The sequence below is a fragment of the Lolium perenne genome, chromosome 4 (genome assembly GCF_019359855.2).
Source record: "Lolium perenne isolate Kyuss_39 chromosome 4, Kyuss_2.0, whole genome shotgun sequence".
NCBI lineage: Eukaryota > Viridiplantae > Streptophyta > Magnoliopsida > Poales > Poaceae > Lolium > Lolium perenne.
Window position 1 is genome coordinate 366,434,869 of NC_067247.2, and position 13,192 is coordinate 366,448,060.

The 13,192-nt window shown below is 43.4% G+C and overlaps 1 protein-coding gene across 2 annotated transcripts; it reads left to right on the forward strand.

Annotated features, from left to right (window-relative positions):
* Positions 1-1,627: 1,627 nt before the first annotated feature.
* On the forward strand, positions 1,628-6,900 carry LOC127296681 (two-component response regulator-like PRR37). Of its 2 annotated transcripts, none has more exons than XM_051326862.2 (7): positions 1,628-1,799; positions 1,903-2,097; positions 2,199-2,357; positions 2,438-2,571; positions 2,756-2,888; positions 6,172-6,379; positions 6,470-6,900. In XM_051326862.2, exons 2-7 carry the CDS (start codon positions 1,917-1,919, stop codon positions 6,663-6,665), a joined length of 1,011 nt encoding a protein of 336 aa, XP_051182822.1. In that variant the 5' UTR covers positions 1,628-1,799; positions 1,903-1,916; the 3' UTR covers positions 6,666-6,900. The 2 variants fall into 2 exon arrangements, with proteins under 2 accessions (XP_051182822.1, XP_051182823.1); XM_051326863.2 differs by having other exon boundaries at positions 2,762-2,888.
* Positions 6,901-13,192: the final 6,292 nt, after the last annotated feature.

The window sequence follows — 13,192 nt, forward strand, 5'->3', positions numbered from 1 at the left end:
TAAAGAATAAAATTTACTGAGCAAGTGGATATTTAAGCTTACAGATGAGGAAGGTGTTTGGCAGGAGCTCCTCTATAAAAAAAATACCTTGATTAAAAAATGGCATCCCATGTTTCAGCAAATTCAACCAAGTCCTTTCTAGAAGGGCCTAATGGATGTGGAAGCTCTTCCTAGTATTGGTAATCACAAATATGTAACGGTTGCTCATGGCATGGACTTAGTTCCCCTGAACACATAGGTTTTAGGAGAACTTTGAGTGTGCTAGCATGTGGGATATATGGAGCACATTTGCTTCGTCGGCTCATATTGGTTCAGCTGACCGATAGTAATGATGTCTTACAATAGAGTCTATCTTCCTCGGGCTTGTTTACTTTCAAGTATATGTACCTAGATATGCTTAATGGTCATACAATCTATCTTAAGAAATATATTTCGAAGTTGAAGACACCGATGATAAAGATCGGTATGTTGTTCCTTCTTAGGAAGGTGATTATTACCAAGAATAATTTATTGAAATGAAATCGGCAAGGTTGTGTGAAATGTTGGTTTTGTGATCAAGAGAGAACAATACAACATCTCTTTATTGCGTGTCCCTTTGCAAAGATATTTTGGAGAATTATCTATATGAGTAATATACAGCCCTCTTCTAATATCACAAATATATTTGAAAACTGGTTGGGGTATCCAAAAAGGATAAAGACCTCATCAGAGTTGATGTGTGCGCTTTATTATGAGCTATACGAAATATTTGTAATGATTTTATCTTTAACAGGAAAAGTTTCGCATCATTCTTGCAGGTTATCCCTTTGGCTACGCACTGAATCCATATGTGGTTATTTCTCGAGCCGAAGGAGTAGTACTAGGCTATGGATATTTGGTGCAGCAGGTTTGCAACAGAAGGACAACCGGTGCCGATGACGTACTGATCAGTGGTGACATATTGATGTAAATACGCTTCATGTTATTTTTGCTTTTTAGATGGCTCATTTTCGTGAAGAATCGGTATGACCCGTAAACTGTAATACTTTGTTGTACTATATGCCAAACTACTAAATAAACTAACAAAAGGCCGTATGCATGAATTAATGCAAATGATGGGGCTTCCTGTTTTGACAAAATGATGATCCTTATCATTTTGCAACTGATTCTGGTTTCCACTATACCCTTATTACAGCGAGCACGTTATGTTTCCATTATCGGTATCGATTTTGTTTTTCTGTCTTTTGATTTGATAGTTCATGATTTAGTGGTGCGTACTGTTCGTCTTGCTGGCACGCTCATAAACAGGGTATGTGGGCAGCTGCCTAAAAAGTTGGACGATGGGCAAGCTAGCTTAAATAAAAAAAGTTAAGCGGGCAGGAATACGACCAGAGACACGACATGGAGAGTATCGATCTTTTTGATACTAGGAAAAAAGGTAAGCTGGCACGCTCTCAAACAGGCACGGTGGGCACCGCGGCTGTGGAACCCGCATCATTTGATTTGGTCGGACGGATCCAGCTCTTGGTTTACAAAATCCACGTCCCTCCGTCGAGAGGAGTAAAAGTAAAACCATGCTTTTGGTTTACTCGGATCTCTTTCTCGCCGTTCACCGACTACTCCAGTATAAATTCACCTGTCGCCGCCCCCTTGGCTTCCCACGCTACTACTGCTCCTCCTATCACATCGATTCATCGGTGTCTCCCGCCTGCTGCGTGCTAGCTCCTCCAGACCGCCCCAAGTTGCACATCCTACTTGTCTCGACTTGTTCCTCCTATTGAGTTGTTACATAGGCCGTGTGTACTTTTGATATCTTCTTGGTATTGATATATTGTCCATTATTACCAAGAAAAAAATTGATCGGTTGTGCTCAAAGCTCGATTGATGATAGTACCAACAGATTTCTTCCTCTGCCTCTTGCAGTTGCAGCCAGGCAGATGAGCTCGTACATGGACCAGCAGCAGCCGCGTCCGCCGCCACCGTCCGGAGACCATGCCGCTCATCCGCTCACCTGGGCGCGCTTCGTCGAGAAGGAGAACGTCTGGGTCCTGCTCGTCGAAGCCGACAAGACAACCAGGCTGGCCATCACTGACCTGCTTCGTGTCTGCAACTACCAAGGTCATCGCTAGTTACCATCCTCGACTTATTACTGCATCTGTATCTATCGGTGTCTACGTACTGTTTCTGTATCTACCACCAATGATTTATTTTCTATCCAGTCCTCGCTGCCGAAGATGGGCGGCAGGCATGGGCGTTCCTTCAGGTTCAGGGTATCCACAATAACATCGACCTTGTTCTCACCGAGGCCGATCTGTCTGGGATTGAACTGCTCGATAGGGTCATGGACCACGGTGTCTGCAAGCACATCCCAATCATCGGTAAGCAGCTTAATTAAACTCATTCCCTCGACTCAGCTCAACGTGCATCGACTCATTCATTGACTACCTTCCATTTCCAGTGATGTCTAATTGCGATTCGCTGGGCACGGTCTTCAGTTGCTTGTCCAAAGGTGCCGTCCACTTCTTGAAGAAGCCGATACGTCAGCAAGAGGTTAAGAGCCTTTGGCAGCATATCTGGAAACGCTTCAACAGCGTAAGTTATTCTCTTTTTCATATCCCTCTGTTTCATGCTAGTCCTAAAACATAGTTTATTTTGTTTGCAACTCAGTCAAGTAGCAGTGGTAATGGAAGTGGGCAAAAGCAAAGAGTATTTACATATGTGAAAAAGCATCCGCATTTGAACTTTTTCCTCACCATTTTATTTTATTTTTATTAAGGCGCAGAGCTCATGGACAAAGCGTGCTGTGGTGATCGACGGTCCACAGGCCATGGCTCCAGATCACTCAACCGAACACCTTGATAGCACTTGTGCGCTTGTGATCCACCCGAACAGCACAAGATGGGTACCAGGTATGCTCAACCAATTCACCCGGCAACTCAACTAAAAAGATACTTCCACTATTTGTGTATTTAGACTAGCACCGGGAGGAGCAAAAGCTATGTCACGAAAGACAAGTATTTTTGTTGAATATATTTTCTAGACCCTGGAGAATTTCATTTCTTGATATTTTTTATGGGCTCATATCTAAATTCATCTAGAATTTGTGGAACAACAAAATATAGAAATTACTTAGGTGGGAAATTGTTGAGCACCTAGAGAAAAAATAATACTCACTCCATCTAAAAATAAGTGTCTTGGCTTTTTTTCTAGAAACGGATGTATCTACTATATACTATAAGGTTTTTCTAGATATATTCGAATCTAGACAAAACTAAGACACTTGTCCAAGTGTAGGGAAAACATTTAACAACAATTGTTACGAGGAGAAGCCGCACGATGAAGAGACTCTTCTCTTTACCTATCTTCTACCCGCTGGATTAAAATTAGTTGAATGCTTCATGCCACTGTGAAGGGAGTGGAGACGGTCATGCCACTATTCAGTGAGGACGTTGCCCTCCCACACGGTGGTGGCGCGCTAGGGAGCGACTCCCGGGCATCACGTCAACCATCGAGCCCGTAGCACCCGCAAGTAGGTGGGATAGTCAGTGATGCTTGATCTCCGAGGAAGCCCGTCCATGGGCTCGCAAGGGCGTTTTCCAAGCCAATCAATCGTTTCAAGGCTGTTTTTGATGAACAGTGCTGCAGCTGCATAGGAGATGTGTTAGTGCAGTTCAGTCGTCGCGCGGTCAGTGCAGCTGGGGTGCACGAGAGCCTCCACGTTGTTCAATTCAGGTGACACCGTGCTCGACAGCCAGGGGTGTGGCCTCCAGGAGTCCAGGGTGGTTTAGGCGGTGGAAAGGTCGCCTTGAAGGGTGCTACCTCCACGTACGCGGTCTAGTTTCCGGCGAACTCAGTTCGCCATCACGTCTCCAAGGTGCATGCCATATCATCGCAGACTGCATCATGTGCGTGCATTAGATAGACCTCCCGCACACGCGGTCTCTCATGTTCCGTCCGTGAAGGGGTGGCGGCAGCGTTGCATTGCAACTATGTCGCGTTCGATTCTCTTCGGCGTTTGGCGAGGCCAAGCAAAGAAATCTGTGGCTTTTATTGACCTGGTGCGGTGGGAGACTCAGTTTCATATATAGCTATCGGACTCCTATATTCGGGCTTTTCTTAAAATGCGAGCAATCGAGGAGGCAGAATTGAACAAAATGGTAGATGGCACGCGGGTGTATTATGTATTTCGACGGGAGGGCAAAATCATCCAAACAAAAGTTGGACTGAAAGAAACACTTTTGCTTTTATTAGTAACTAGAAAAATTACTCGTGCGTTGTTACGGATTAATATTATTAAATATAGCTATTTTGAAACTTCTATCTGAAAACCAACAATTATGGCATATGACTGACTAATAGAATTTATTTATTTTTGAGGCTGAACAGTGGATTTCCCCACTGTGTATTTTTTTCTTTTTTATTTATGATGCAAAGAAGTACAAAGATATTACAGAATTGCTTGAGAGTAGCAACTCAAAAAAGAGGGCCCAAAAGCTATGAAATCAAAATCTATGTATCTATCTGAACCGTTTCATTCATTCTCCCCATGAACCGCTGCGAGAATTTCCACAACACAACATCTCTTCCACCCGCACGTTGCCTCCCCGCCATCCACCTTCCACCAACACACGTCTCCACCCTTGTTCTTGCTCGTCGACACCTAGCTCCAACCTGTCTTCCTACTCATTGACATTGTTCTTCCCTCCCATTTCTCAAATAACCCTACGCTCCACCAGCTCGGAACCAATCGGCATGCACGGCGCAATGCTCCTTGGGCGGGGTACCCGCTACATTCGTTCACACGTCACCCTGGATCAGGGCACCGGTGTCCTTTACCCTTGGCCGTCCAATTTGTTTGGGCTAGTGGACTGCACGGCATGCTACTTAGAAGCGGCGGACATTATCATGTATTAGAAAATTTTGTCCAAAAACACATAAGTCCTCAGCTCATATAAATGTGATCGTCAGCTAAATCCGATATAGCTAAAACAAATAAACAATTCTAATAGTCTGACTGATTTATCTCAGTACATTCTGCATTTTCATTTTTTTCTTGGATTTTGAGGCTCCTTGCCGCGATATTTTGATGGTACCCCAAGCAATCTGCCCCCGCGGTAAAACACAGTTTCCTTTTACCCTTTAATCCACCGCAAGCACACAACATCTGCGCCCACACTCACCTTTCCCCATCTGCGGCGACCCAACCCACCCTCCTCAGTTGCTCCATCAGCGACCTAACCTGGCCTGCCCATCAGAGGAAGCGGCGGCGCACCAACACTCTCCAAGAAAATCCTTAACGAAGGCCGAAGGGCCAGGCCGCGGATGGCTCGCCGCAGCGGACGCCGTAGGAAGAGAAGTATGTGCCTTTTTCCTTCGATCGCTCCAATTTTCGACCGCGTGACTTGGGCCGTGTCTCAGTCCCAGTGTGGCTGATCATCCGAAAAGACCAGCTAAGCATCAGCTTCTCTAGAAAAAATCCCAATTGCTTCCTCAAATTCCCAAATCTTAAAGAGAAAATGCATGAACATATCAAAATCGCTAGACTCGGAGCCCTGGGCGGCGCTACAGACAGCGGCGGTGTCCATTTGTTGCCGATGCTTCAGGCCTTCAACTCAGCGACTTACAAATCGCTCATGGGCGACCTCATCCTTCTCATCCCTGATAGTGCTGCTTATATGTAGGAAAATTTATCGATCTGAATCCTTAACGAAGTCCTCTCTTGTTTGAATGGATGCAAATCTTCCATCTGGGCGTGGTTCTAGGCCACATGAATTTGTGTCCTTGGTGGAGCGCTCTGCCAGCCAGCGTGGGTCAACTGGATAGACCGGGATGACTCCTCAATCGTGCGTTTCGTGGGTCATTGGTGCGGACCATTTTTTCACTTTCTGGTGGCAAGTGCCGTAATTTCAATTGAAATACAGGGGCAGAAAATACGGATGACAGAACCCATTTTTACTTTATTATTAAGTATTGATAAGATTAGGTATAGATATAGATATAGATTTTAATATGATTTTTAGATGATATCAAAGGGACGGGGTTGGAAAAAAAGTGACCCTATTTATGTGAACACAGACGATGAATCTTGCCGAAATGGGAGTTTCATCAAACCAAGAGATGGGTGGGGTGAGTATCCGCGGCGGAAAATTTCGAATGCTAGATTTGATAATTTTGAGGATCCAACTTTTGCAGATACTGCGGACCTAATTGGTTTGATGGCTAAAAGCATGGACGTCCAACAGGCAGCAAGAGCCAAAGATGCTCCTAATTGCTCCTCCAAATTAGTGCCATGGCTTGAGTTGAGTTTGAAGAGGCCGAGATCAACTGGATATTATGCAAATGCAATCCAGGTGGCAACGAGGAATGTCTTAGGACGAACAAATATCTCAGCAATTACGAGGTATAAAAAGCAATATCAGTGTCATTGATGAATTCCGAAATCGTCAATATATATGTTCAATACTAACCGAACAGTTATAAAATATTTCAGGATTTTCTCAACGTACAACAATTCGTCTGCTGTTTCCAATCAAGGCGGAGCTGGATTCACGGAGAGCTTTTTGCCGCATGGTAATAGCTCCGAGGTTGCGAAAACGGACAGTCCTTACAACATGAAGTCAAGCTCTGACGCTGGTCTGATGAAGCAAGGTAAAGATATGAACCACAATATGCCATCGCTTGAGTAGAGCTCCAAAACGCCAAGGTCAACTGGAGATGCAATCCAGGAGGAACAAAGGAACCTCTTAACACAATCAGTCAATCAGATCTATCGGCACTCACGAGGTGTAAAAATAATATATCAGTGTGCTTGATGAATTCCACTACTAGAAAAGTGATTTTTAACGATGGTATATGTGGTCGTTAAATGTTCAATGTGGTCATTAAAAGTCATTAACGACCTGCAGTCGTTAGTTGTTCTTATAGGCTCCATCTTTAAAAGTACTAACTCCTTCCCATATTCAGATGCATATTAATCTTAGTCAAAGTTTAACTTTGTAAACTTCAAACAAATATACAGAAAATTTTATCAACATCTACTACATTAACTCAATATTTTTAGAACCATCACGAAATATATTTTCATATTTTATACATTTGGTATTATAAAAGTTTATATATTTATATGAAGTTTGACTTTGACTAAAACTAATATACATCCTAAATTGGGAAGGGGAGAGCATAACAACCACATTCTTTTATTCGTCATTATTTTTCTAACAACAAGATGGTTTGTAGTCCTTAAAAGTGAGAAACAACGGCCAACATTTTGGTATTAACGACCACTTTTGTCATCGGTAAAATTAGTTTTGCAGAAACTGTAGGAGCTTCATCGACCATTTTACATATTATAATAGTATTTATTTATTAAGTTGATAATCTTTAATGACCAGTTCTAATAACTACATGGACCAATTTAATGATCATAAGAATTTAACAATTTGGAAACTCGAAGAGTTGGTGGGTCATATCCACATTTTATTGACCAAATACATATATTGAACATTATATTTACATACAGCTCTGAAACTAAAACAAATTTCCCAAAAAAATGAACGAAATCTACACATGACAATTAAGGTTGCTGATCTACAATATATTTCTTCTGAGGGACACCATCATCACTGTTAGTATTTGAATGCTTGGCGTCCTCCATCGATAACTTCAATGCCTCATCATGATCCAAGTATGGTTGAGCATCTACAAAACCCACAAATGAACTGACAGAGTAAAAGAGAGTACATATCTGGTGACTAGCAGTTGCTTTTTCGTTGTCACTGTGCCTATGTCCAGGAGGAAACATCCAGCAAAGCTTTCTCATTTCTTTTATCACGCTCATGTAATTTTGCTTGCGGATACTGTGTTATCGAAACTTCAACAGCGCATGTAAAAGTTTTGTTAATTATCTGATAAAATAACCGTTAGGAGTCTCGTACATTTCATTGAACATTAATATCTTCAATCATCTAGAGAGTTCTCACATTGTCATCATACCGTTCTTTGAATAAAAATCAGACTAGAAAACGTTAGAAACGACAAACCAATATGTGGTCGGGCTGCGGATGTTAAAACCTGCTCCATTAGCACTAGCTGCTCCAGTTTCTATTCACAATAGTGTGATTAAAGCTACATACAAACTTCTCAAAAATATTTGTTCCTTAGAGAATCAAACCCACGTACCTCTTGGAATGCCTGTAATAATAATAATAATAATAATAATAATAATAATAACATGAAAGAAAACCAAAGTATTTCTTTCAAGCTCTCTACATCGAGAAAAATCAAATCAAATAGAGGATATCGTGGTGGTCCATCCAAAAAATTGAGCAATATGGAGAAACATGGCATGGAATGGGCATGGATCTTGAACACCAAGTACAAAAATAACCAACAGGTTCGACATCTTCTCCTGGCCTTCGGTTCGATATCTTCTCCTAGCTGCAGGAGAGCTCGTGGGAGCTGAATAAACACCAGGAGACAGAGGCCAGCGAGGCAGCAGCAGGGTCGGGTTGTTGGAGGCGCGATGGAGGCTTCTGGTGGTGGTGAAGTTGTGTTCAGTACGCAGGGGTCAAAAAGATTGTTGAGCACCGGACCAGGCTGCCACCATGAAGAAATAGATCTGAAACATTGATTTGCAAATAAAACCGGGTCTAAAAAATGGTCAATTAACCACGATCTCCAAAATGGTCTGGAACACAATCCCAAGTTCCCGATCACATTCCAAACGATCAACACTTTGTCCAGGATACCCAAATCATCAAAACTGGACCGCGCATCCAAAGATCACAAAAAAATCAAGAATCAAAGAGGCGAATATCACCCCCTGTGACGAGGATCTGAATAGGGATCACACATGTAAACAGTGAATCATATCGATCCAGATCGGAAAATAAAGGAGATGAAGCAAATCCAGATCAAAAATCATGGATGACAGGGGAGTACAACTGCAAAAACCATAATTCCCACACACAACTTATCATGACATGGTAGAAGAAAACTTGTAGAGAGAAGGTGTATCCAACATATATCAATGTGAATAAACTAGACAATAGTAAGTAGTTGTGACTTGTGACACAAACTTGAGGCTCCCTGGAATCAAACATGCTACTAGTAGTTCCCTGACATATCTTTTGTGCAACAAAAATTAACATGGTACTAGCAGAGAAGGTTAAGTTCAGAAATCTATAATGGCTCTGGGGAAGTCAGCTGTATCTTTTCCCTCTTGCATATCAACGGACTTGATAGGGCCTGGCTGGGTGTTGGGATAACACTGCAGGAGGTTGGGAAATCCTTTAAAATCCCTATCCGTGTGGATGAGAGGCTTTATCGTCTATGAGGGATTGCCCATAGTACATCGAGGGTAAAGCCGTATGATCGGGAGATGTCTACCGGAGATGTACGGATGGACAAAAGGGTGGGTATGCAAGGTCGCGGAGAAGGCAGTGATTGGCTTGGATCTTACACCTGGCCCCACACCAAGAAAGTGTGGACGAGAAACGCGTCTCGGTTGGTATCAAGGATAAGTTCTCTTATGGGAAAAGTAATGCACCTCGTGTATCAAATCGTGGCTGTTACTCCCTGTTCCGGGAAGGGAACTACGAACGCGGCAGGAAAGGAACTCCGTGAAGTTCTGTTCAACCTGTGAAGACTGATGGCATAGTTTTCAGAATAAATTCAACCTTTTGAACAAATGTTTTCGAAGCATGCATTGACCTGATATTTTCTAATCAATGGTCGTGGTTAGTTCATCAAACACTTTTTTTTTCTCTTTTGAACTTGCTGAGTACCTCTGTACTCACTTTCTATCGACACCCTTGCTAGACTATGAAAATGAAATAGAGACCACCGACGGAGCACCGGAAGGAGATTACGAGCTGGTCTACGAGGAACCTGATCTGTCCGGAGGAGTGGAAGGCGTGGACTATGGGATAGTCTACGGACCCGACAACAATGAGTCGGAGGAGTAGTGTCTTACCTTAGTTATCGTAGAGCCGAGCAGTGTAGTAACTTACCTAAATAAGTTGCTGAGTTCAGTTTAATCTTTATGTTGGTTTGTAATAATACTTCAGTAGTATCTTAGGGTGTTCTCATCGGACCTGTGAGAATACCAACTTATTAAGACCATGACTGTAATATAATCTCGAGTGTTATGACCTGCAATGTTTCTGTTGTACCACTCTGAGGGATGTGATATTTGTGAAGAAGTCCCTTCATGAAGATCATATCAACGACTTGTATACTACAACATGAAGTGGTATGCTGGGTCACCGCACTGCAGCTCGTTCATGGTCATCGGAGAGGTTGTTGTTGGCGTTCCAGCCATTATCGCCGACCAACGAGGCAGTGGGGCGATGTTGATGTCGAGCCCCATTGCTCGTTGTAGGTATACGATCACCGAAAAACCTTTGCAAGGCTGCATCGAGTCGTGCATCAATCCGTGCATCCATCTCAGCACGAGTCACCAGAACATCGTCTTCCATATTGTTTTCACCATGCACACTTGAGTTGGATCCTGTCATATTAGAACTCACAAAGGGGTGAAGAAATATGTGTATATATGTGGAACTCTCAACTCACATCTTGCTTACCCAGATTCTAATGTTCCTCGGCGGTGTGTGGCACTGGTTTTTTGGAAGTGAACAAGCGATTGAAAAGGAAGAGACTAGCAGTTTTATGGTGGATTTTGGTGGGGGAAACAAAGAGGGATTAGTGCTGAGACCCAATAGATGCTAACAGATATATAATAAGATAATTTTGGTAAACTTTGCACCACGTTTTTCTTTCCTACAACACTTGCCTATATGACCTCTGAATTTTTCTCACCAAACTGAAATTGATTGAAAACTTTTCATCACTTTTTTTTGCTTTTATTTTTAATTTTTTTTCGTCTCCTTTTCTCCCTCTAAACAAACACAAGCTCAGAATAAGCAGAAATTTCAAAATTATTTGGAGCAAACACAAGATACGAAGAACACAAAGAAGAAAACATAAGACTAGATCTCGGCACAAGGAAGGTCTAGGAATTTTTTTTGTGGATTTTTTCTTTGGATTTGGATCTAGAACAGGAAAGAAAATAACATCAAGTGATAGATCTAAACTATTAGAGGTCAGATCTGAAAATATGATGGACTGTGACGCCCCGGAACCGGTACCATGAGGATTCCAGCGATCCCACCGAAATCCGCATGATATCGATTCAGAGACGCCCTCCGACACGACGTGCGCGACGAATCACACACGTGATGCCAGAGGAATTAACACGAGCGGTAACATTACAACAGGATTACAATAGAGCACACAAGAAACATATATTACAATAACGACTCCAAGGAGTCAAGATACAAATAGATACATACAAAGATCCAAATCATACAGAAGATCAAATACATCCGAGTACGGACAAGATACAAATTGGACTAAGAGTCCTGAAGATAACCAATGGCGTCCATAACCCTGCCCAGGCCAAGCCGGAAGGGTAACCTTGCTAACATCGTCATCTCGTACCTGTCAAAGTCGGGCCATCGGTTGCCGACAAGAGGGAGGAAGCAAAAGAGAAAGAGGAAAGGCGAGAGTAAGTACCAAGGAACGAACTCCGGCACGTACTTAGCGAGACTAGAAATGGCTATGCTCGCCGAGCGAATATATATATCGCCTGGGGCTATATGGTAGGTTTAGCGGCAGCAAAACTATAACCAATAGAGACACGCTACAACATCCGTCTAATTAGAGAAGATAAGAGAGCGCACAAGGTAACAGATAAATACTACACAAACATAACCCAACCGATTACACATATCCCCTTCAACAAAGCGAAGAGGCAATGTAAAAGGCACTCAACGGTGGACAAGTTTTATTATGTATCGGTTGTAGTAATGCTATATTACTAATCAAGTTATTATCAGATTATTAACAACAAGTATAAGGTGTAAGTTGTTCTATGATCAAGCCATACAATTCCAAGTCGTCCATAACCGCGGACACGGCTTATCGATAAGATGTACACCCTGCAGGGGTTGCCCAAATGTAACCATACACATGCTCGAACCCACTTACTACAGGTGGAGTCTCACATCAAGACCGTTCCCAATGCAAGAGAAAGTTTAATGGGAGCCACCCAACTAAGCTACCCGTGACGAAGTTCGGCCGTACTCCGATACGGACCCAGAGGTTGCGATGGCGTCCAAGGCGGGCACTAACGACCGGCCAAGGATAAGTCGGCACACAATATGAGTACAGTACAGAAATAAACACCCGAAGGCAACATGAAGTAAATCGTGCATCGTGCATATGGGCAAATAAAACCAAGGTTGTGGCTCCCAATAAACAGACTCGAGGAAAGGTAGTGGGTGATGGGGGTCCCACTCCCCCACGTACGGGTAGAGCGCTCAATCTCGGAACAGATAACAAGAACTTGGGTCCTAGGGGACATTAGCAAGTCAAAGTTCCGATGCTTTCGCAAAGGGGCTCACAGATGCCTCTGCTTACAATTTTAGTTGTTAACAATAAAGTAAAGTGTGATTATCTCCAACAAATGATATATCATGTGATAACCTCCCAACAACCCAACATATCCCGATAACAAATCGAGATAAACAACAGAGCCTAAACACGCCTACGACTCGCAAGGCTCAAACATCAAGCAACGGCTATGGTAAGGAATGATACATATAGGATTATTATGGTAAACAAGTGGAATAGGACACGTGACTCGATAAAGAATTTTAACATAAGGATAGCAGTGCGAGGGAGAGCAAAATATAGAATAGGTGAAGGAGGTGGGCTCGCCTGTGGAAAGCTGCAGAAGAACTTGTCGGAGAACTCGTCGTATCTCACATCACCACTTCGTGATCCTATCCGGGAAGAAGCAAATGCAGAGTGGGACGATGGGCCGGATCTAGCCTGGTTCTGCGTCGGGGAAGAACTGGGCCGGAACCTGGCCTGCAAGCGGCGGCGGATAGGAGCTGGACGCACGGGGAGTCGGGGAAGAACTGGGCCAGAACCTGGCCTGCAAGCGGCGGCGGATAGGAGCTGGACGCACGGGGAGACAGGCTGGGTCGGAGGATCTGGGTCAAGGCCCATCAGGCGCCGGATCTGAGCAGCCGGATCTGAGCAGCGAAGAACACAAAAAGGTTGGGATTAAATCCGCATGCCCTGAGATTTGAGCACAGGATCTCTCCATCGGAGTCAAAGGGAACGGACCAGCTGGGCTACTGTA

What these genes read in the sequence shown, in the direction of transcription:
- LOC127296681 (XM_051326862.2), top strand. Translation starts at nt 1,917, where the DNA reads ATGAGCTCGTACATGGACCAGCAGCAGCCGCGTCCGCCGCCACCGTCC. An exon ending in TCGTGTCTGCAACTACCAAG is followed by an intron (nt 2,098 to 2,198) that starts GTCATCGCTAGT and finishes TTTTCTATCCAG; the next exon opens with TCCTCGCTGCCGAAGATGGG. An exon ending in CAGCACAAGATGGGTACCAG is followed by an intron (nt 2,889 to 6,171) that starts GTATGCTCAACC and finishes CAACTTTTGCAG; the next exon opens with ATACTGCGGACCTAATTGGT.